This window comes from Ciconia boyciana, chromosome 23, assembly GCF_034638445.1.
Source record: "Ciconia boyciana chromosome 23, ASM3463844v1, whole genome shotgun sequence".
NCBI lineage: Eukaryota > Metazoa > Chordata > Aves > Ciconiiformes > Ciconiidae > Ciconia > Ciconia boyciana.
The window spans coordinates 6,846,601-6,871,001 of NC_132956.1; the positions used below are offsets into that span (position 1 = coordinate 6,846,601).

General features: G+C 45.1%; 1 protein-coding gene across 3 annotated transcripts in view; it reads left to right on the forward strand.

Moving 5' to 3' along the window:
* Window positions 1-1,352: 1,352 nt before the first annotated feature.
* Window positions 1,353-24,401, forward strand: part of PPP1R12B (protein phosphatase 1 regulatory subunit 12B) — a 126,580-nt gene continuing 103,531 nt past the window's right edge. For 2 of the 3 annotated variants that reach the window (XM_072845013.1, XM_072845014.1), the window contains exon 1: window positions 1,361-1,872. In XM_072845013.1, coding sequence (XP_072701114.1) covers window positions 1,585-1,872 — 288 coding nt within the window. In that variant the 5' untranslated portion in view covers window positions 1,361-1,584. Of the gene's footprint in view, window positions 1,873-24,401 lie in introns of all 3 variants that reach the window. The other variant, XR_012039563.1, reaches the window with a different exon arrangement.

Below are 24,401 nucleotides of genomic sequence, written 5' to 3' on the forward strand. Positions count from 1 at the left end.
GCCTTCAGCAACCTGCAGCCAAAGGCCTTTCTCAACCAAGGACAGCAACTTTGTATTTATGACTCTCGATTGATTTACTGCCGTTAATTTGTCCTGTTGCTTTTAAACCCGCCTCAACAGCCCTGTACTTCCTTACATCTTTACTGTACATCCTTACCGCCCTGCTGTCAGGAGCTCCATACTGAACTGTGTGTTGTGTGAAGCTCTTTTCCTTGTTGCTCTTCTCTGAACCATTTCTATACTAGTAATTCCTAACTACACTTTTGTGGTTTTAGACTGCTAATGAACCATGATCTGGCATTTCTATGAATATTTAATAGCCCTTAATGTGGCCCCTAACTGTTCATTAGAGTGGTTCCTAATAATTTGCATGCTGGGGATATCAGGTAAACTGCACTGTAGTTCCTGCGGTTTTCCCTGGAAGTCTGTTGAAAACTGTTGGGTTTTTTTTAAAAGACTAATGAGCAAATGCCATCTGGTCTGGGGGATTTGTCACTGATCATTTAGCAGCGTGCTCATTCTGCAATTCCTCTAATGAACAATTTGAGGTAAATCCTCCGTTTGGCAGCTTGATACCGCAAAATAACCTGAAGGGGCAGCCAGAATGAAAACCGTGCTCAGCTGCCTGCCAGGAGAGACCGATCCTCAGCACCTTCACAAAGCAGAGCCAGGCAGGCACCGCAGGGTGCTGCGAGCAGGACGCTCCAGCCACGAGAGGGGGCTCAGAGAAGGCGCAATGAAGCCAACCCAAACATCTCACCCGAAAACGTTCACAGCTTGGTTGGCGACAGCAGGTAGAGCTGGGAGGGAGCAGCCTGCGGGCCTGCAGGCCGCCCTCGGCCGCGGGCCGTACGCGGGCCCCTGCCCGCAGGACAGAGACCCGCTGGGCCTGGCGGCTGCGGCGACGCTGTCGCTGCGCCCTGGCAGACCGCCGCTCCTCGCCCCGCAGCACCCGCCTTCGCCGGGGGACGGCCAGGCTCTGGGCTACCTACGGGAAAAACTGGAAACCGCCTCTCTGGAAGCTCAGCGACCTCCTGGCCGCCTCACTGGCCACGGCGCGGGCGGGAGGGGCAGCTGGACCCGCCAGCTCCGGCCTGGTTTCCCTGACAGACGGGGCTCTTTTCTGTGCCAGCCGTTTCTCCTCACCCTCCCCCTTCCCCACAGGCCCCCGCACGGGCACCGCGGGCTGCCCCGGCCCTCCTCACACCACACACAGCAGCCCCGGTCGGTCGGCGCGGCGCCGGACCGCGGCGCCGGGAGCGGAGGCGGCGCGGCGGGCAGGGCGCTGCGATGGCTGCCGGGCGGGGCCGCCCCGCGCGCGGGGGCCGCTGGGAGCTGTAGTCCGGGTCGCGCCCAGGTGCGGCGGGCGCGGGGGCCGCTGGGAGCCGTGTCCGCCCCGCGGGCAGGTGCGGCGCCGCCCGCGGGAACTACATGTCCCGGGATGCCGCGGGGCGCGGGCGGCGCGGGCGCGGCGGCGGCGGCGCCGGCGGCGGCGGGGGCGTAGCGAAGATGGCGGCGGGGGCGCTGCGCCCCGCTCCCGGCTGAGGCGCGGCGCGCTCCCTGCGCCTCAGTGCGGCGGCGGCGATGTCGGAGCCGGAGCACCTGGGCGGGAAGCGGGCCGAGTCGGCGCGGCTGCGGCGGGCCGAGCAGCTGCGGCGCTGGAAGGGCTCTCTGACGGAGCAGGAGCCGGTGGCGGCGGGGGGCGGCCGCGGCCGGCATCGCGGCGCCGGGGGGTCCCGCGTCCGCTTCGAGGAGGGCGCCGTCTTCCTGGCCGCCTGCTCCAGCGGGGACACCGAGGAGGTGAAGCGCCTGCTGGGCCGCGGCGCCCGCATCAACACCACCAACGTGGACGGGCTGACAGCCCTGCACCAGGTACCGGGAGCCCGGGCTCGGCGGGGGCGGGGAGCTGGGCCCGGGCGCGGGGGGCGGCCCGGCGGTCCCTTCCCTGCGCCTGCCGCCGGGCGAGGCTTCCCCCGCGCCCCGCACCGAGGCACCCGCAGCCGGGAGGGGGACACAGGCCGTGGGTCGCTCAGCCCTCGCCTCCTCAGCCCTGGAGCAGGGGGGGGGCGAGGGCTTCAGGCGCTTCCCCTGCTGCCGGCGGAGGGGGAGGGCCGAGCGGTACCTGCAGCACCGGCAGTGGGTTGTTTATAAACAAAGCGAGGACAGAAAGCTTTGATCTGAGCCTCATCCTGCATATTTAGCGTGTGTCTGAAGCAGAGACCTAGTCTGGAGGGGAGCGTGGTAGCGTATTCCAGTCGAGCAGCTTGATGTACCCAGTTCTCACAGGGATATTAAGTAGCTTAATTAGCAAAATAAAGCGTTGGGCTGGCAGAGCTGCCAGCCTGGCTAGGTGGCCAATGTATTGATTTTGGAAAACTTCTGACTTTGTGCTTGGGGTCTGCTGAAATAGCAGCAGTGCTAGGGAAATTTCCCGTGGGGGGTGCGGTTCTGTGCAAGGTCAGAAGTGTCTCATCAGCTTCTGTGCTTGTGTTATATCGGAGTTGCCTTGAAACTCCCCAGACTGCTCTTTGGCAACCTTTGCAGAGACCAGAGAGTGCCCGCATCTCAGATAAGCGACGTAGATTCTACTAATATTCATCCAAATGTGCTGGAGATCATACAAAAGTGGTTGCAGAAGTTAGCTTCAGAGTGGTGAAGCCTTGCCTGTCTAGAAACATGTGCTGTGTTTCATCTGTAGCTTTTGCTGTCATGGTGTAAATGAAGAGGAATGTAAGGGAGCATGTGAAATTCCTACCCTTTAATATTGGGAAACCTGTTGCTATCTAAGACTGACTCAGAATTTAGCAGGGCATGTGAAATCAGCATCCCAGATTGTTGCATCTGGTCAGTGAAACAAATCTGATTTGAATCTGGGCCAGCCTCAGGAAGAAAATTTTCTTAGCTGAAGATCTCGTAGATTAAGCATGTAGTGTAGCGACAGGACCGGGAAAAGAAGCACAGTCCAGGAATAACATCTGGAAATAATGTGTTTGTAAAGAATAATGCTTTAATAGCACAAATAGCAGGACAGTAATTGAGTTGATTAGGTTTTCTTCTTTGCTAGGCGAGTATTATTGAACTGAAGCATTTGGGGCATTTAAAAGCTCAGTTCATAAGCTCGCTTGTGCGTGGCTGTCAGTGAACAAGGGGCAGTGATATTTATTCATTTTGTTCTGGAGTTCCAAAAATAAGTTATGAAGCAAAGAACATAGGAGCTTAGGGACCATCAGGTTGAATAAGACTTCAGTTGGCAAAGCAGCGAACTTTGTAACGGCTCAGCTTTTTTGGGGGTTTTTTTTTTTGGTATAGCACTAGTAAATAAGTTACGCTGCTGAAGTAATCTGCAATACAGCATGTATATATTTATTATCAGATAAATAAGAAGTTGTCTAGACACTAGTAAGAGACAGTTACTGAAGAGCTGGTTATTGAAAGCATTTTGACAAGCAAGAAGGGTGAATCTAAGGTGGATAGAAGTATGGTAGAGTTGGGATGACTTCATGAGGGCTTTCCAGCCAGGATTGATTATGATCTCTTCAGAAGCATCCGGGTATCTTGCTGATGTATGTAATGTGACACTTGGCCAAAAGCGTATCGTGAAGTGCATTAGACTCATCAGACAACGGGCGATTATCTCTGCAAGGTCAAACTTCTTGAATATATGACAAGCCATATATTGACAAGCAGGCTGCAAATATAATTCTGTATACGTAAAGAATTGTGTCTTAGGACCTAAGTATCGGGTAACGTACTGAACAGTAACACCTAAGGCTTGATCCTTGGAAGAGCTTTTAGATGAGTAGTCAAGCAGATGCTAGCTGTACAAGCAAGACTCTTACACGAAGTGTTTCTTCAGAAACTTTACAGGAAGGAAGGTTCACCTTACTTTGAATTTAATAAAAGCTTTGTTTGAAAGTCCCGTTGATGTATTAACATTTTCTCATCTGCATATCTCGGACAACACCAAAGAGTGCCGAGATGTTCTTACACACTCAAATGGAGCGAACACTGATTTGTTAGAGGTTTTGTTGTACATGTGCATCTCGAGTCTATAAATCTGTATCAGATGAAAATGTTTATTATTGTGGTTGAAGAGGTTGTTATGAGTTCCTTATCACTAACGTGTCCAAAATATGTTTGTTTTCATATTACTTGGGGAATGATACTGTCTATGCTAAAGTAGCAGCTGAGGTCCAGTTAGGTTGAGGGTCCCCAGAGTGCTGGTTGACAAATGAAATGAATGTAGCACACGTGAGGATTTTTTTAATAACTTCTCTTAGTATGAGAAACACAACATTATGAGAGATAGGGCAGATGGTAGTGACTGTCTGCTCTCGTTTAATACTTGTAAAACCAAATGGCCATGCGGTGAGGAAGGAAATCCTACAACAAAGAGTTTGCTTTGTTGAAGGAAAGATGGAGTAAAAATTTTTTGCTTTAGTTAAAGAACTTAATATTAAGTGAGAGTTGCTCTGTACAAGCAAATGTCTTTTTAGGTAATGGAAGGGTTAACAAAGTCAATTGACTTAATTTGTCAGAGTTTGCATCTGCTTCTACAAAACCTAAGACCAATCGTACAAATTGGGTTAGTTTGTTTAAAGTGCACAGTGGCCCCAAATGTTGCGTGGCATTCAACAAAGGTGAAATTACACTTTCTCTAGCTTCTGGGCCGCTATGACTAAGAACTGTTGTGTACTTGCTGGGCAAGAAGCTGTCTTTGCTATTTATAGCTATGAAGCTGTATTTTGAAAATAACCTTTTAAATTACAAGCGGTGTTTCTGAGCCTCCAGCTTGCGCCGACCTCCTCTTCGGAGGCATCAGGTGCAGCATAAAACTACACCACAGGCCAGTGCCTGTTATCTGTATTGTGGCTCTGGTTATACGTGTATCTTTACCTCAGTGCCTGCAAAATGCTTCTGGGTGAACATCAATCCCGTATTTTCAGTGACTAACTTAATTCATTGAATATAGGGTATTTTTGGCAATGGTTTTGTGTCTAAAGCAGAGTGGAAAGGAAGATGGTAGTTAAATGTGAGTGAACATTTAGAAATCATCAAGAAAACTGGTACCAGTAGGTGAAACAAACTATTGGTTGCAGTTGAACTTCTTTAGTGTTTGCAGATGTTGGGAAGTGGGCATGGAATGCTCTCTTCCTCCTGAGCGACAGACAGAACCAAAGAGTAAACTTTTATGAAAATTGAGTCCTAAAGGAAAAAAATTCTGATGCTTCTAGTTGGGAAGGCATCTCCAAATGTAATAGGCAATGCTTGTTTGTCTTTAAGGACTGGCTCACAACAGAAAATATTGTTTAGCCTTTTTCTGCCCTTTGATTTATCCGCTGCTTCCCTTTTGCCTGTTCCATGGAGAAGTGAGTTGCTCATGAAATAACTCCTGAGTTTCTGTCATTTACAGTACTCTTCAAGCAGCTTGGCAGTTGCTTTTGACTTATTTTCAGGTGCCAGGCACCTGTGGTTATCCAGAAGCTGCTTTATGAAAAGTCAGGTACTCAGCGGAGTGATTCTGGGTTAGATAGAGGAGGCTGTAACCTCTCTGGCGGTCCCAGTTTGAGTTATTCCTGCTTCTGAGCCAGAGCTGTAAAACTGCAGGCATGTCTAGTTGCACTTCAGAGCTTTGTAAGGCGGCATCCATGTCAAACCAAGGCTGGTCAATTTTTGGTTGCTGCTCAGCAAATTTGGCCCTTTAATCACTTCCAAACATTGTATGCAGTCCTAACAAAGCAGAAGTCAGCAGAATTTTTGGACAGTTCAAAAACACAGCCGGGGGTAATGCATTACAGACCACTCTCCCTAATCACAGCAGGCTGGAGACTGTTGGAAGAATCATCGAGGTGCTACACTAGAACAAAATCCGGGAGACTGAGGGGAAGGAAGAGAGGATTCCCATGTGGATTGGTGTGTTTTCTAGCTAGGACGTCACTGCTAGAGGGCATGGAGCAAAGGGTTGGAACTGCAGTGGTGGCTGAAGCAGCCTGCGTGTGCTTTACAGGATAACCGAGGTAGATCCAACAGTCATTACCCACACAGAATGCTCATATGGCAACAGCTTCTAGGAGAAGTTTCTTAATCACCGAAAGGTAAAAGCTAGCTTGTGCCTTCAAATGTGAGGCTATAACACAACGTCCAGTGGCATGAAAACTCTCGAATGAAGTATTCGGGTACCACATAGGCGTATGTTTGGGGCATCACGGCTGTACTTTAAGGTAGTTTAGCTTCCGATCTTTTAATTGGTGATGATAGTGTCATACATCAGGCTGCATTTTTTAAGATTGGGTGGCTGCATTGCCTAAAAATACGTTAATCCTTGGAAGAGAAGGTTATCTAGGGAGAGCCATACCTTTTTCACCGCACTCTGCAAAGTTTCTTTCCAAAGGTATGCTTCTGCCAATGAAAATAGAAGTTGCAAGCTGTTTGTACTGTATTTAACACTGCTCATCAAACTGAAATATGACACTGTCAAAAATAGGGTTTGTCACTAGGGTAAGTGAAATACCGTTTTGGGGGTTTCACTTATAAATGGGAATACAATAGTATGTACTCTGAATAAAGTGAGAAAGCTTGGAAGCTACCCACAATACACCACGAATTTATTAGACAAAGCTAGTGAAAATCTGAAGTGCTGTTTTACCAACCTAATGCTTTTATGTTCTTGCTTTTGGCTTACACAGTCCCTTTTTTAGCTTGATGTTTTTTCCCTGCGGGTTAGTTCAATTGTCTGTCCCTTGCATCTCTATTTCAAAACAATCTCCTAAGTGGGCAGAATTAACTCTAGACTAAACAGACTAACCTTGAACTGAAACGAGTTTGAGCCTTGGAGAATTGCTGCTCCTTGCAGCAGTTGGAGGAAGCCTTCCTTTGTTTTGGTGAGGGGCAGCTTCCCAACTGGTTGGTTAGGTTTCTGGAAACTGAAGCCAACCACAGCGTTCACTCAGCTACTGGATGCTGGGAGGAAACTTGCTCTGTTTTAGTAAGTAGATGGATATTTGTGATGGGAAATGTGCATCTTCATTGTTTCCTTCCTCAGCCTCTGTTTATCCTATCTAGTGATTACATGAGTCAAGCCCCGTTGCTCCCCATAAACAGTGAGCAAGTGAGCTGATAGGATTTTCAGCTATAACTTCCTTTATGGCAGCAGCTAGAAGTGATGACCCTGGTCGCTTAGTGCTGTCTGTGGAAAAGTTCTCATCTCTACAGCAGTGCTGCTGGGCAGTCCCAAGCTCTGGCCCCACATGGAAATCTCCTTTGAGAAGCCAAGGTATTTTAGGGGAAGCTTGTTATAGTTAATATATGCTGAAAGCTTTCTGACTTTTGCAAATAAAATTCTTGAGCCTGCATTAGAGATGGAGACAAGTCTCTAATGTTGCATACTTGTCTGAATCAACATTGTTTGATAAGATTGAAAGCCAGCTCAGCAAAAAATGCAGGAATGAGCAATGAGTGCAGTGCCTGGAACGGTCGCTGTTCCAGAGTGCTGTCTTGAGCTCCTGTTGGCATGGCTGAAACCTGCTGAAACATTAAAGGCAACGTTTATGTGCAGAACTCTCTCAGCTGTAACCTAGATGAAACTACCGTCATCCTGGTATTATTTTTGCAATTTATAATGCCTCTTGCTTATTTTAACGGTGAGTGTTAGGGGCTGGGAGCTGTTTCTATTACAAACAGGTTTAGAGACTTAGAATTCAGATTAGGTACTGTGGGGCTTGTGAGATATCTTAAGTGCTGTGTGTTGTAATATACTGAGATAATAACTGACTAATACTAAAATATAAGGCTTTTGAGTTGGTATGCTAGCTCTAAGTTGAGGATTATTATATACCATAAGTCAAAAAGGCCCGTCAGACTGTGCATATTGGAGCAATCTTTTTAAGAAGGTTGGGAGAGGGGAATATTATGTAAGTGGTTGTATAAGTTGGGATTTTTTCTTTCTAACTTTTGAATACAAATGAGGGTGGGGGGAGCATTAAATACTCTGAAACGCCTGCTCTGCTTTTTAAAAAAATTGTGTTTGTGCACAGGGCTGGGATAAAAAAAAAAAAAGAACGAATGAGAAACTTGGGGGAACAGCAGCCCCCACCCTCCAGTTGCAAGCTCTCCAAATGAGTGAACCGTTTGACCCAGTGATAATGGTATGGCCCCAGGACGGTGAAGGTGCCCAGTATAAATCCTGGGATCTGAGTCTGCAGTTTATTTTCAGCTGTCCTTCTGAAGGGAGGTGCAACAGCTGTCCCTGCAATCTCCTTTATTGGGCTGCAGCAAACTGATCTGCATGGGGATGAAAGGTGCAGCTCGCAGGAAGAGGTGTTCAATATGCCTTAGCAGGAAAATTTCAGTTTATAAGAATTTTGAGGGAACGATTTGGTGGGGATTTAGGCACCTATTTTTATGGGGCTCCCTTCAGCATGAATGGATTTAAGAATAACTTCATGGTGAGTATAGTCCATACAGGCCTGTGCAGAGAAATGTTTCAAGCTGCTGTCAACTTCTTGAAAATGGAGGGCGATGTGATCTGCCTGAGCTGTTGGAGCTTTTCAGAGCATGACTGTGCGATGGAGCTCCAACCTGCACAGCTTAGAGGTGCTAAATTTTATTTCCTCCCTTCACTCCAGAGATGCATCTCGTACTGTGGTGGAACAGGACCATTCTTAAATACGAATTCTTAAAAACATGTTTTTCAGGGGAAGTTTGCTTTTCTAGATTCCCAGGCTAGTGAGAATGATATTCTGCGCTGCTGACAGCCAAATCTTGAGAATCAGGCCCCTCTTTCCTCATCAAGCTGTTGACAATCATGAACACCAAAATTCTTGATTCAGACACCTACGCCAATTTCTCATGACAGTGTTCATTCGTAATAATTACAATGTACAGTACTTACAAATGACTAGTATTTTAGAAGATACATCTACAAGCACTCTTGTTAAATATTTTCACGTTAAACAAATTTTTGAAAGATCAGTCTCCTTCCAGCTTTAAGCTTTCAGCTTAAATATAGTCTTTGCTCATCTGAAAACAACAGAAAATAACTGAAAATTCACTCTTTAAGAGTAAATGGTGTGAATTTTTTTTAATGCTGTTTTTTCTTAGTAGCGTGTTTCCTGTAGCTGAAAAAAATAGAACAGTCTTAACTTGTAAAAGTCTCACTAGAAATGTTTCCATAATACAATAAGCTGACCTTGCAGAGGGACACAAGCAGTTTCAGCATTGCTTTTCCAGCATTCAGCCTTGCTCATAAATCTTTGTGAAATGTACAGAATGCAGAATGACCACCTGCCATTAGCCTTTTATGTGTCACTGCCTTTTCAGGGTAAAACTAAACCCGGCCCCTCTCTGATACTCTGAGCCGGAGCATTGATTTGCCACAGTGATTGCTCACCGTCCATTTCTGGAATCTGTCTGAAGCCACCTCCTATTTATAATTTGTCATTCCTCTCTGTCTTAGTTAATGTGATTTCATTACAAAGCTTTATGCTTTTTTACATCTGAAATCATGCGATAGCCACAGCTTGTAGTATCAGGCCTTGTCTAAACACAACTGCTGGTTTAGCAAGAATTGACTGTAACAGTGATTTAGTGAACTGATGCAACTTTGTGTGTGGGCTCTGCTGGCCTAACCTGGCTTACGTCTGTTTAGTTTGGACTTGTAAATATAATACCATAACCCAAGCGGATGTAAACCAGCTTGAACCTGGTAGAGCCCGCACACGGAGCTGCACCGAATTAACCATACCGTTTTTGCGCTTGAATTGATGCATCCTGAAGTACTGCTGCAGTGGTTTCATTCTGAAGTCAAAGTATGAAGCAGGGGTTGTCTTCCAGGATTTGAATTCATGTGACTTGTCAGCCCTACCCAAAACAATTATTAATTACGGATTGATCTTGAGTGACAACTTGATACTTCGTGCGAGACGTGTTAATAGGGATTTCTCCCTTGGAAGATTGCTGGGGCAGGTGAACTCTGACCCAGCAGGCTGTGAGTAATGGGGCTTGCTTTAATTGTTTTGGTACAGCCGGACACTGCTCTGAGTTACATCATTAACAGAGACCCTGCCTCTGCCAGCAGAATTCATCAGAATATTTCCCTTAAATACTGTTGTGGTTTTGGAGGATGAAATGTTCAAAATTTTTATCCAACAAGCCATTTTTCTACCCCATTTGCTCTCTGTTTTCTGTAAGCGAGATGACATGCTCTCCAGCATAGACAGGTTTGGTGTTTTTGTGGATAACAACCAGATCTGAGCTGACTGGTTGCATTAGCACAGCCTATACCTGTCCAGGAAGAGGTGCATATCCTGAGCCCGGGCAGGAGTTTAACTGCACCTGTGACAGTCACACAAACACTACAGACTTGCCAAGTGTCCAATTTAATTTTTTTTTAAAGTGATGTGAACATGCCAGCAGAAGTTCCTGTGCTAGCAAACTGCATGCCCTTGCTTGAGTCTTTTAATGAAGATTGCAAATGATGTTTGTACTGTTGGTATGGTCTACACATTGCATTAATATAACCGTTTCAGTTACCAAAAATGATTACACTGGCAAAGGTGCTTTCAAAGCAACTTGATGGCACAGGAAAAATGCTGTATTCTAGCCTATTACCACAACATCTTCCTTTTTTGATGCAAGAGGTGGTTTTTAAGCAGTCTACAGCAAGTATCTCAAGCAGAATTATGAATACTGAGCTGAAATAGTGCTCTCTAGAGAAGGTTAGAAAGTGCTGCTGACTTGCTTCTGAAGGAGGTAGTGTTTAGGCTAAACCTTCAGAGCTGGTTTCATCACTTGATGCTTGATGGCTTTCAGTTCTTGTCTTGCTTTGTGCTTCTTCGTGATGTTCTTAGGAAGCCAACTGAACTACACTGTGCTCCAGCCAGCTCAACTTACTGTGTGCTCATATTCTCATCAGTCTTGTTAGCCTTTAGGGGAATCTGTGTACCATGCACAAGCTTTGAAAGGTAGAAGTTGTGTTCAAAATTACTGTTTCAAAGACTTTTGAGAAGCAGAAAGTCAATGTTGTGTGTCAGAGTCTCTTCCAGACAGTTATATTGATAGTCCATAAAACTGTTACCTTGACTGCCTCTCGTCTGTCTCCTCTGCCTCCCTGAGAACTCGGCAGGTCTTTTTCTGCAGAGTTGCTTTACAGCCAGTTGCCCCAGTCTGTGTTGTTGCAAGGAGTTACTCTGTCCCAGGGGCAGGACTTTCCATTTGCCTTGGTTCACCTTCACAAGCTCTCCATCAGGCCACTTCTCCAGCCTGCGTAGGTCCCTCTGAGAAGGATCTCCTGCCCCTGCCATGCTACCCAGTTTGATATAATCTGCAGATTTGTCGAGAGTGCTCTCTGTCCCATAATTGGAGTTAATCAAGTTTGTTAATAAAGATGTTGAATTGTATTGGCCCTAGTATCAAACCTGAGGGATGCCACTGGTAATCAGCTGGACTTGTACGGCTGATCACCTTTTGAGCCTGATATTCTAGACAATTTGCCAACGCCTTATCCTCTGCTTCTGTAGTCCAGCTCTCACCAATCTGCCTATTAAGCGTACTATTGGAGACGGTGTCAAAGATGTACCATGCTCGCTCTCCCATCATCCACCCAGCCAGCTTGTCACTGTGGAGGCTAATCAAGTTAGGCAAGATTTGCCACTGGTAATTCCATGCTGGCTGTTCCCAGTCACCACCACCTCCTTCGTGCAGCTGGAAATAGCTTTCAGGAAGACTTACTACACAGCCTTTCCAGGGACTAAGGTGGGACTGACAGGCCTGTAGTTCCCTGGATCCTTCTTACGTGATGGGTGGTGTTTGCGTGTCATCAGGAACCTCCCTTTGTCACCATGACCTTTGAAAGATGACAGTGACTTTGCAGTGATATCAGCCAGCTACCTCCTCCTGGTCCCAAAAGTGATCCATGGCCATTCCTTCCCCTTTATTCCCTGGGTTGGGGCTCTGGTGCCGCACAATGTAGCTAGCAGGACCAGTCTGCTTTTCCTGGGAACTGTCCTTAGTCCGTTCCTTCTAGCATGTGTGCCCGTCTTGTCGTACCAGATTTCTCACCTGTAGTGCTTCTGTAGTATGCAGTGCATGAAACTTCAGTCTTACTTGCCCGTAGCTCTTTGCAGCGACTGTCAGACACTCATGTGCACAGCAAACCTAACATTTCTAGGGTATTTTCCTGATTTCCTCATCTCCCTGATTTTTTTTTTTTCCCCCGCTTCTAAAAAATTTAAGTTTTAAGGTGAGGCCCCTGCCAGGAGGGAAATAGGAGGGGTTCTTTCTAGTTGACTAGTCTCTTAACTTCTTCAGAGTTCAGTCTTGCAGGAACATGGCTGAGCAATTGCTAGCGAGCAATTGCTATTGTCTCATACCTGCAATGCCTTCCCTGCTTTTTGGTGAAAACTTGCACAATGACTTAACCAGTGATTCAGAACTTCTTATCTGTCAGCACCAGTTCAGTTTTAAGGCATGTCGTGACCTCTTTTCTTCAGGAACAGACATGCAATAAGAAGTACTGCCAGGTAATATCTCCCAAGGGAGATGATGATTGTGGATTCCTGTTTCTTACTACCACTTTGGTAAATGCTTCTTAACCATCTTGCAGTACAGACATCAGTGGCTCTTAAGGCTAAGGGTATTCTCTTATCTTTCTTGGCTGCCTTAATTTTATTAATGGGCTTAGCAATTGTCTTCCAGTTGCTAAAAATGCTTCTTGCTGCTCCCGTGTGCAGAATGTCTGACACTGTAGGAAATGCTATAAAGCAAGCTGAACTGTCATTTTTGGCTTGTGAGTCCACTTCAGTGGAGCCCTTTTTACTTTCAGTCCAGCTACCAATTTAATCATTGCTGCACTTTGAATATTAACTGTTGCTCAGTGCCATCAGAGTATGGAAGGGGGTGCAGGAGGCACTAGGGTACGGTTTGGGCTCTGTGGAGGAGGAGGAGGAGCTGTAGCTGTTGTAGCCAGCCCATGAGTGATGGCTGCTTGGTCCCTGTGGATCAGCTGCAAGAGTGAGCAGCCATAAGCCAGAAGGGCTTAGCTTGTGCCCTTGCAAAAAGTGTGTCTTAGGCTCCAGCTTTGCTTAACCTTGGCACCCACACAAACTTGTGAAGAGTCAGACAGGGCTGTTTGGCCCCATATGCCCAGCCTGTGCCCAGCAGACAGATATGCTGCCCTGGGGAGCTGGGTTTAAGAAGTAGCTTTGCATGCCAAACCTTCATGCAGGCAAAGCACTGCTCCTGCCAGCAGGTGAGGTCTGGTAGGTAGGTCTAAGCAGCTCCTGTGATTTCTAAACCAGCCGTTCTGCAAGCAGGGCAGTGAGGGGAGAGCGAGTTTTGGCAGCTTAAGTCCCTCCCTTGGACCAAGCTGAACAGCCTCTGGCTAGGAGGAGAAGGAACCAGTGAGGAAAAGAGCACCGTTTGACAACTTGTTGCTCTGTATTCCTTTCGATAGTCCGGGGTGGGATCTGACTCCTGTTTGTTTGCTGTTCCTGGGCAGTTCCACCGTGTGCTGGCTGCTCCTGCATCCCGTAGTTGTGTGTGCTGCTCCAGGGCAGCCCGGACCAAAGTGCTGGTTTCTGGACCAAAGTTTCTGGACCAAAGTGCCGCTCCAGGGGTTTGGACTGCCCTGGAGCTATTGCGCTTGCCTCCAGTCCCCAAGTCACTTGCCTACCCGCTGCCATTTATTTCCCAGACCCTCTGTCACTTTGCTGCTCTCAGTCTAATTAATTTGGGGGAAAAGCTGAAAGGCCATAAAAGTCCCCTGCGGCTCCTCAGAGTCTGTAGTTTTCATCCAAGCACCGTCCCCAGTGCGAGGTGAGCTGCGTCTTAGATACTGGGTGTGTTAGACCTTGGTGCAAAGGCTCAGTATGTGAGCCTTCCAACTTCCAGGTAAACTTATCCGCACCTCTCGTCCTAGAGTCTGCATCCCTTCCCTGTTCACACACATGTTCCTCTCTCTCTCGTCTTACTCATGGAATTGGAAGGTGGAATGTATTTGGAGAGGTGAGCACATGAGGGCGAGTGTACTTGCTGCAGACAAATGGAACTTATGCAAACTTCTGCATATTGTATCTATGGGACAAGGGGACTTTCAGTAAAGAAAATAGAAAAGTGATGATTTAGGAGAATTTAAATCCTCATTATTTCAAAATTGAAAGAATGGTGCATTGTTCCTTGTGACATACCATCTTTTACATGGGGTGGCCTGCATGCTTTCTCCTCTCTGTCATAAATCGCTGTAATAGATATATGCTGTATTAAGGGAACACATAGTATCGTTTTTTTTCTGGGGAGTATTGGGAGAGTCTGAGTCTTGGATACAGCTCAGCTAAATAGTTTCAAATGACAGATCTGTCCCAGTTTTGCCATTGTGTGCTGAGCAGTTTTGTATTGCTTCTCAGCGATACTGTGTCTGCACGCCTTCAGTCTTTCCTATACAAAGATCTCTTAAAATAAAAAATAGAAATTCAGCTTTCTGAGCTTTACCAAGCTGCAGCATTGACAGAAGACATTCCAGAACTACTTAGACAAATGAAAAGTCTTGGGTCTTCAGCACTAGCTGGTATTTGTTCAGGAGGAACTGGCATATGAAGTCACTAAGCTATTATCCGTTGTGTATAACATATCACTTAAAACAAACCAACTACCAGAGGACCATCCCTGCAGCAGGACCATGTCAATGGGAGGTGACAGTTCTCCATGTGGTGCTCGTTTCCCAAAAGGACTCCGAGAAGAACCTGGGAAATGATGAACCCAAAGGAGTCAACAAGCATGTGGGGAGGAGAAATCTGGTTGAGGTGGTATGTTTGGATGTCCAAAATGCTTTTGACAAGGTCCCTCTATGGAAGCCCTAAGAAACAAAGCTGTTGTGAAATAAAAAGAGATCTTATAATTGATTAATTACTGTCTGAAAGAGAGAAAACGAAGGCTAGGAATGAAAGATCAGTTTATAGGAGGAAGGGGAGTTATCCTGTGCATCTCCCCTGGAGTCTGGGCTGCTCTGCACACCCATATGTGCAATGGGAAAGGGAATAAAGAGTGAGGTAACAGTTTGTTGATGGTGCTGCATATTCAGGATAATAAAACGAAACCTGGCAGTGAAGAGTGTCACAATACTGGCTAATTTGCTGATAAAATGGCTGGCAAGATTTGGTCAGTAAATGGGAAGTAATGTTTATGGGGAAACAGTGGATTCTAATCCAGCTGTTACAGGCTGGAAAAGGTTTTCTGGGGATTTAATGTGATAGCATGGAAGTACTGCAGTGGGTAAAAAGCACATCAAACATCAGGAATTATTAAGAAAGGAGTAAATAAAGTAGAAGTCATAAAGCCAGTATAAGTTCATGTTTTGCCCATCTGTAGATCAGTTTGTGCAGTCCTCTTTCTACCCTCTCAAAAAAATGTAGTCTATAGAAAGATAAGGTTTGATCACAGCAAGGTGATCAAAGTCAGGGAGTGGTGTCTATAGAAGGAAAGATCAAAACTGTCTATGATTCCTTCTAACTGGTGGAAAGCCACAAGCACAGATATGATGGAGGTATCCAGAATTATATGTAAAATGCGATTAGGAATGTTTGCTTTTTCCCACAAGTAAGAATTAAAGGACATCAGAATTCTAAAACAAATATTTTTTTCTTCCAGTGTAAAATTTGGCTGTGGAACTAATTGCTTTAGAACATAGTTCATGCCAAAAGCTTAGATACGTTCAGAAACTGCTTGATGGCTATAAATTGTAACTCTGTAAATTAAGCTACAGATTACCAGGCTCTAGGATGGTGGCAGGAAGATTACCTCCATGATATAATGAATAATTAAAAAGGCATTATTTATTACAGATTAGAGTCAAGAAGAGAAATAAGATAGGAAAGAATTAATAAGGCCAAATACCTTCTCAAATGTTAAAGCAATAGTTTTAAAATTAAAACCCAGTGATTTTTAGAAGGCTAAGTAATACTATATTGCATAAATGGTGGGCAATTATGCTTTTTATTTAATAGGCAATTTTATTGAATTTTTGGGTAACTTGATTATATTTCATAGCATCCTCTAACCTCGAAGAAAGAATATGTATATGTATGGGATATCACCTTATTAATCCATGAGGTTTTGAGCTTTTTTCTGTTCCTGGCTTGCAGTAGCCTGAACTAATACAACTGACTGAACACAGTATCTAGGTATTCTTGCAAAGGATGGATTTTGTCTTTACTTGGCAGTTTGTGCTAACTTTTCTTTTCTTTCTTGGATGACTGACAAACAGAATTTGACCTTTGCAGGCCAAAATGGTTTGTCTTTTAAATTGATATCACTTGAGTTATTCTGAACAAGCATTCCCTCATGCTGAAAAAGATAAGTGGTAAATTTGTCTGTCTCTTGATGAGAGCCTTCAGGACCGTGCCAACCTGTATGCTGGCAGGGCCAAGGTTTAAACTTCAGAGCATATTGCATGAGTTATTTTTGATCCCTTATTAATAGCTGCTATAGAAGGAGCCCTATGCTTATGGCCAAATATTGTCTTTTAGCTATTTCGAGTATTGGCTCGTCTTCAAGCCTACAACTCAGTCCACAAAATCCATTCTTTTCCATTTAGTTTAGGTGCTGTTAATCTTTAAGACACTTGTTCAACGTTGCAGAAAGTGAACAAGGAACAACGAATTGATTGTAGGCATTGGGAGGGAATCCATGTGCTGACATTATGCCCAGCTTCTTGCAAATTGTGCTAGTGACTTAAAAATTCAAGCCCCATCCAAAACAATAACTGCTGCATTAGGGGAAAATAAGACATTTTAATGTAATCCGATTCCAGGGTTATCTTTTGAAATACAGTGTTATGGTGATTAAACCCTCAGGGTCTGGGAGATTTGGGGTTACCTGTTGTTGACAAAGCTATCAGCTCTTTTTTTTTTTTTTTTTTAATTTGTTGCTGTGGCCTGGTGTCAGTTACTCTAACCACTCACCCCTTCTATCTAAGAAGGGAGCTATCACCTTCTATCACCCCAGTCTGTCTAAGCTGCTTTCCTAGTCCTTTGGCTTCTTTGAGCAGTGCTTTGATAGTTCTCCTGCTGTTGTATGATGCTGAAAGCTGCATCTCTTCCTCTACCATTTGGAATGCAGTCTCTTCCAAATGGAAATTATTTGGAATGGAACAAAATGGAAGATTACCAGTCTGGCTTTTTGTCATTTGCCCTTTCTCAGACCTGTCTGTGCTGTCTCTGTAGTGAGGGCAGTCCGGTGCAGTTGCGGAGTTACAGATGCGTGGCTGGAAGAGATCACAGAAGACCTTCTGGTCCAGTCCTCTGCGCTAAGGCACAACCAGGTTTATCAGAGCTTTTTCCAAAAGGCAGTTAACTAATCCGTTCCTAAACATCTTCGTGAAGAGCTCAGCTGCACCTCCCCTGGAAGCCTGGTCCAGCGCCTGGCAAGCTGAGCAGTTAGGAAGCATTTCTCAGTGTTTGACCCAATTCCACTTTCTTCCAAATGAAACTGAATTCTTTGTTTTCCTCTGGTTGCAACTGCTTTCCCTTTCATAACAGCCTTCTCACTACTGGAAGACTCTGTTCTCCTCAAACTTTTTTTTCTTTTACCTAGATAGAGTAAAGCTGGTTTTATTTAACCCTTCCAACTAGTTGATGTCTTCTAGACTTGCAGTGAGGCTTGTTGTTCTCCTCTGGGCTTCTTAGGAGTACGTTGCTTTCAAATTCAATGTGATACTTAAGTGGAGATCTTTCCAGCCCAAGAATAATTTTCTTCAGGGCCTTGCTAACAGTAGTTGTCTGTAATATATTCCAGAATGAGATTTGCTTTCTTCTTCAGCAGCACCCCACTGAGTCATTCAGCCAAGCCTTAATTACCCAGTGGGGACAGAGATGAGGGGATTGTAAAGCAAAATTAGAAGTAATGGTATAAATCATTAATGCTATAACAATATATTTAGCACATGTTGCTTTGAAAGATTAAGACCCTAAGCAAGCAGCATGCTCCCTGCAGCGTGGGAGCTGTTGGAGCCGGCGTGGTGCATGGGCCGTAGTGGCTGAGACCCGGCAGGAGCGGGGCTGCCCTCACACAAATGAGACCTGTCGCACAGCGGCGGGGTCGTTGGGCTGCTTTCAGCCCAGCCTGTCTTGAGTCAGTGACCCACTCTGATGCTGTGTCCTTTTTGTCCTTGTTTTGCCTTTAGATGTCTCCCACCTACGTGTAGGAATTTTCCTGTTTTGCTTTGTTGTAAGAACATTTGTCAGAAACGCTTTGAGTCTGGGTTCTGTTCCCCGGAGCTCTCCACCTTCTCCGCTTTGGTTTCATCTCACACCGGTAAAACGTGATCCCTGTTTCTACTTGTTTGTTGAACAGGAGGAACAGAGCTGGGCCTTGTTAGTCTGTGCTGATGAGACGTTCAGACGAGTGTTTACGCAGGCTCAAGGTTTTGCAGTCTGTGCTGAATCCTGTGCTTTCCTACGCGGGCCAAGTCCCTGCTGCTGCAGCTGCAGTGGGTCGAGGTTACAGGAGAGAGCTGGACGGATGTAGAGCGAGCGTCCTGTTTTCCCCAAACCTTTTACAACTTGTTCTCTTATCTTTCTGAACTCTTCTTTAGCCATTTTTTTTTCCCCAAAGCATTGTTTATTTCTGTGGTGCCCTAAAAATAGTATAAACCATAATATTTGTGATGCCACAGAAATCTATAAGAAATGGTTTTGGAAAATGGGGAAAGCTGTTTGGGTGGTTTTTTTCTTCCTTTTTTTTTTTTAAGTTAAGCTTTTTCCAATTCATGTCCTGTTCATGTCTACCACATCTTTTTTAGTTGTGGAGACTAGAATTTCTTATGATACTGCAAATATAGTGCACTATTACATAGGGGCCTAATGGTATTTTCTGTTTTGTTTTGTTCCATTCCCAATAATTTCTAGAATTTGCTTTGATTTCTGAGCCTGGAGCTGATATTTTCCTACAGCTATTTGTTATAATCCTAAGAGCTATTTCCTGAATGGCAGTAATAAGCTTAGAGCCTTTCATTTTGTTACATGATGTTAGGTGTATTTTTTGCCTGTGATTCACTCTACAGTTATCTGCGTTGAACTTTATCTGTCGTTTTATCACTAGTTGCTCAGTATTGTAAGATTCTTCTGCAAGTTTGTCCTTTTCTTTACCCTCTTGAATGGTTTCAGCAGCAAACTTTTATCACCTCCTCTTCCAGATTCTTTCTTTAATACATTTGGCGGCACAGACCTCAGGAAAGATTTCTGCAGAGATCTCCAGGAAGAAAATCTGTTACGTATTCTGGTCTCCCCATCATGAAAATATGTTTAATCGTGCAAGGATCTTCCCTCTTACCCCTGCAATTCAGTGTCTTTAGGAGCCTTGGTGAGGAGCCCGGTGAGAAGCCTTTAGGAAGTCTCTGTGGATTGCATCACCTGGATCTCCCTTGCCTTTGTGCTTATTTACCCTTTGAAGGACTCCAGTGGCCTTCTGTCATATGACTTCCCTCTGTAAAAGCCTTGGTGGCTCTTTTCCAAAATATCACGATTTCCCATGCATCTGCTATTCTATTATACCATCCGCTAATGTAAGCACCAGCAGTCTTGTTCTTTTTGGGTTTGATAAGATCTCTCTCTTTCTCTGTTCCAGGAGTTTCCTCACTTCCCAGTGACTTCTCCTTTCCATCTTCTCAGCCATACACTGAGACACTTGCCGCTTGTCCATTTGTCTGGTCCTACAAGTAGCTGTGATATGATTTTCAAGAGCGATACCCAAGAAGTACTAGTGTCCAACTTTCTAACTCAAGCCATTTTGTTTCTAGAGCCTCTCCTGGCTGTGTGTCTGTCATGCCTCCAGCAGGCAAGTCACCACACAGTCCGTGGTTATCACCACTCGTCTGTCTGTATGCTTGATCACAAAATCACTTGCTCGTGGCCTAGCTCTTGCTTCAAGCTGGGAACTCAGCCCACAATCAGGGGTGCATCCATGGTCTCGGGGACACGCAGTAATTTTCTCAGCGAGGCAGACCCATCTGCAGGATTGTTCTCCCAACCATCAGCCCACTGCTTCCTCCTGTGAGCTCTTCCTCTTCCTTCGCAGCTGGCACGGAGATGGGGCTGCATTGCGATACCTCTGAAAGTCCTCCTGCATGATGCTCTTTGCTTCTTTTCCCTCTTCAGCAGAAATGGGGTGATCCACGCAGAAGTGAGACTGTTTCATGGCTCTGGCAGCTGGGCTTTGTCAGCAAACCTTGCCCTCTCCTAAATTTCTCCTGATCACCACCCAGTTTGTGGTACTTTGTTTCTGAGGATTGCCTGTGCCACCCACCTGCAAGGCAGACTAATGCACAGGTGACACAGTGCAATAAACATGGAAATCGCCATCCTCTAACTGGACTTCTTCCAGGTTTTGTTTTACTTTAAGGATGAGCAATTGCTGTAGTTCAGCTGTAAGCCTAGTCAGTCTACCTGGCTGCTGCTTCTGTAAATGGTAGTTACAGAGGTGGAGAGCTTGCTCTCCCCCACCACTCCTCCCTTTGCTGCGTACCTTCATTGCTCTGTCCATTTCTGGCTACGTCCTTTTTTCGGCATCTGGTAGCCAGGGCTGTGTGACGCTTTAAAAGTCCTGACAGAGCACTCAATCAGGAGTTCACACTGGGCTGCCAGTATCTAAACCATGCAGGGCATGTGCATGGCATCGGAGCAAGTAACTAGGGTTATGTTACTCTTCTGAAAACATAAAAGTTTGTATCAGGTCTGTATTTCTTTGATCACAGAGACCACAGTTCTTGATCAGACTCAAAACATCATTAATATCACTGGGGAAAGTTGGCGTCTTAGTCGTGTCCGTCTTTCAAACTAGCAAGATATCTGGTGTCCTGCTTTGACGAGTTCAGTGCATGGCAGCATCCTTAGTACACTTATGGTGCTCAGTTACTCTATGAAAGCGTCTGTGCGAGGGTCTAGCAAAGAGCTATCATTCAAACAGCACTTCAGTGACCTTATTCTACAGGTCGTTTTCTTTAACAGATCCCTTATTCTCAGTACCATATTTGCCACCAACGCTCTTTTTCCGCGGGCATCACCAGAACAGAGTCCCTCACCTCTGTTTGGACTGCTGATGGCAGCATGAGGGTGATATGCTCAGATGCCATAAATTAATGATTTTGTTACTGGTGGCCATGCTGAGAGTTGCTTTAGTTTGTTTCCCACAGGATTAAAAAAAAAACCAAAACAACAAAGACACTTTCCTATGGATTGAGCAGCCCATAATAGTGTCAACTGATTTTTTTTTTTCTTCTTTTTTTCCTGTAAATAAAGGCAAGTTCAAATGAACTCTGCCTGAAAGTGTGAGTTTTCAGATGTCAACTACACAAATCGGATTCTCAAACATATATCAAGCACGCGTCATTTTCCAGTATTGGGAGTTCTTGAAAAGTTTGTTACTGAAGAGATGTGCAGACTCTGTCATAGGACTGTGAACTCCTGTATTCTCCTTCACCTACCACTCTAAAAATGCCAGCCATAGTCCAGACCTTAAATTGCTGTGTTTAGATAGGTTTTTTGGCTGCGTTTTAAGAAAACATATAGCTTAACTTCTGCTGTAATAGCAAATTATATCAAGGTTTCACTAGCGTTTAAAAGAAAACATTTCCTTAAAGCTGGGTCCTGTTAAGTGATGTTGCAAATCCGAGTGATTGCACTGGAAACAGAAATGCTTGCAAAATCTTAGCTATGGTCCTGTCAGGAAGAAATGTGAAATCACTTTCTTTTTAGAAAGATTTCTTTACCCAGCACCCTCTTTGCCTGCTCCATCGTTTGTTACGCTTCAAAGAAAATTCTGTGTCCTGTGATTGACGCGGTGCCTCTTCCTGCTGGGAGCGACGACGCTTTGTGGCAGTTGAGCCTTGGTGGATACCAGTCTCTCGTTCAGGTAGCGGGCAGGAAGAATGGCAAAACTCAGAGAAAACACTTGTTTACTTGAATGTGAAGGCTTTGACTTGCACAGGAAAATGGAAAGTGACTGAGCAAGCTGTTACATGTCTGTCTAGTGGTGATTTTTGCTGAGCCCGTACGAGCATGTGGGACTGATACTTAGAGAGTATTTAGCCACCTGAATCTTTAACTGCAAAGAAGAAAATTTAAATTTTCCCAGGCACTTCAGGGCTGGCAATGAGAATGAATAGTAGAATTATTGAGCGTATGTTTTTCTTTTTATAAACCAACTTTTTTTTTTCTGGCCACAAAGGTGAGATTCAGATCTTGAAACAAAACCTGATGTGGCTGCAAGACAATGATGTGGACGAAAACCAAGGGCCTAATATTCTGCTTCTGAATAAACTGTGAATCCACCAAAGGAATCTCCTCTTTCTTTTCATTTGCAGTCATGTTGAGGTGTTTCTGCATATAACCAATGTTTTAATCATCTTCGTCCTTACTTAGTGCTAATTGGGCACTTCTTGGCATTTGCAGCAGCTCATGGTACTTCCCCTACACGAGCTTTGGCGTCTGTAAGGAAGAGCTGGTTTCTGTGAAAGCGATACTAGCCCTGGAGTGACTTTGTTGCTTTCTCTGTTGAAAAAACAGTTTTTCCCCGGGCCATATGCGGCATGAGCTGTCTGTCTTGACATGAGCAAGATGTCCCAGTGAATGGTTATGCGGCAGCTTAAGACTATCTTGGTCCTGCCCTTCCTGCTGCTCTTGTCATATGCTTTTCATACCAGTGTAAGGGCTTGTCTAGTCCCACTGTGAGCCAGTTTAGCTCCTGGATCTGTTTAGTGGGGTATCAAATAAGTATCAATGCTCCTTGCTGGGGGAGAGGGTCTGCTGGCCAGGTGTAAGACAGGGCAGGACAGAGGCAGCCCTGGACTCAGCCAGCAGAGCCTGATGCAAAATCCTACCATGGGAGAGACTAAAGAAAGCCTGAAGTGACCAGCGGAGATTTCTCTGTCTGTCTTTGAGGTCTATAGTTAGGTAACACAAATCTCATCTTTAGTTTGCCAAGTTGGAGCTAAAATCATTTGCAGCTGTTTTTCCATGTCTCTGACCAGTTAGGAGAAGACCTAGAGAGACTTTTCCCATAAAGGATTGTTTGTTGGAGCATGGCCTCCCATGCCTTCCTACCCTTCTTGCCCTTCTAGCAAGGTGTGGTGTGAGTGGAGTAACCTTGCCAAGTGGGCTGAAAAGTGAATTCCCCCCCCCATTATTGACAAGATTAATGTTCATTTGGCATTGGCCTTACCATGCTGCTCTGCAACCTCCAGTGGCCGTTCAAGACAACGGGGTGAGTGTCAGCCCTGGGCTGCAGGAGACCACGATAGTTTGGCTGAAGCTGATCTAAGGTTGCATCCTGGAAATTTAGAATACATTTATGTAATATAGCCGATGGCAGAAACCGCATATGTATTTTGCTTGCATTGTAAAAGTGCCTTTAGGAACTACGTTAAATAGGTACAGTATTACCGCTGGTGTAGCACCTGTAGAGCTAAAGAACAAGGGGGTTGTTAGCAGATCATTTCTTTGCTAAGCAAACCTGCAGTAGCTAAATTTCCATTTTCCACTCAGGAGTGAAATGCTTGTGAGCTTTCTAATTATGAAATGTAGAGTTATTTCAGGCAGGAACTAAAATTTCAGTAATTTAAGGGCAGGATTTTATATATGCTGTCTTGATCCAGTGCCAGAGAGCACTGGCTGAGTGGGAGAGAAATTACATACTTAGTGGTCAGAATGACTAAACTGGTGAGACTTGAAAAGCTAATGCTGCTCTACATCATTAGAAAACTGGCAGTCCCTGCTTTTCAGTGACAGAAAGACTTTATTTTTAGTGTTGGCAGTTGATCAAGTACTGGACTCATTTCAAGCTCTTCTCAGATGGTACAAAGTATTAGCTTCCAACTGCTGTTGAAATAATGGGTGTTAAAAATTATGTTGGAATTAGGGGGATGAAGATGATGAAAAGGAAGGGAGTAAAATGATAATCTAGATTGGATTTTAAAGTCAGTCCCACATGGCCTGTCTCTGGTTTAGAGCTATGTGTTCTGGTCTGTGAATGCAAATGGCAAACCAGTCCATCGACTGCGGAGGAAAAGCACTATGGAAGTGGAAAATCACTGTATTGGGTCCTGTTTGAATGAGAGGTGAATTAAGTGTAGGTTGCTGGACACATGGGAGCACAAATAATACAAGGCTGGAGGGGCTGGCATAAGGGGTTGATCCCTGTGGCTCTTTGAGTAGAGAAATACTTATATCTGTGATCCTTGCTGATCTTCCTAGATTTACCAAAATGCTGTTTGATTAGAAATGTTAAATGAGGGGCAAAAAGGTGGCAATCCCGCATGCCTATGCCTGTTGTCCTAGTGTTGTCCCACAAGCAGAAGTAAGTAGTAGCTCCAATTTAGCTTTCTTCCCATTTTCTTCCCATTTCAGTACACAGAGCGT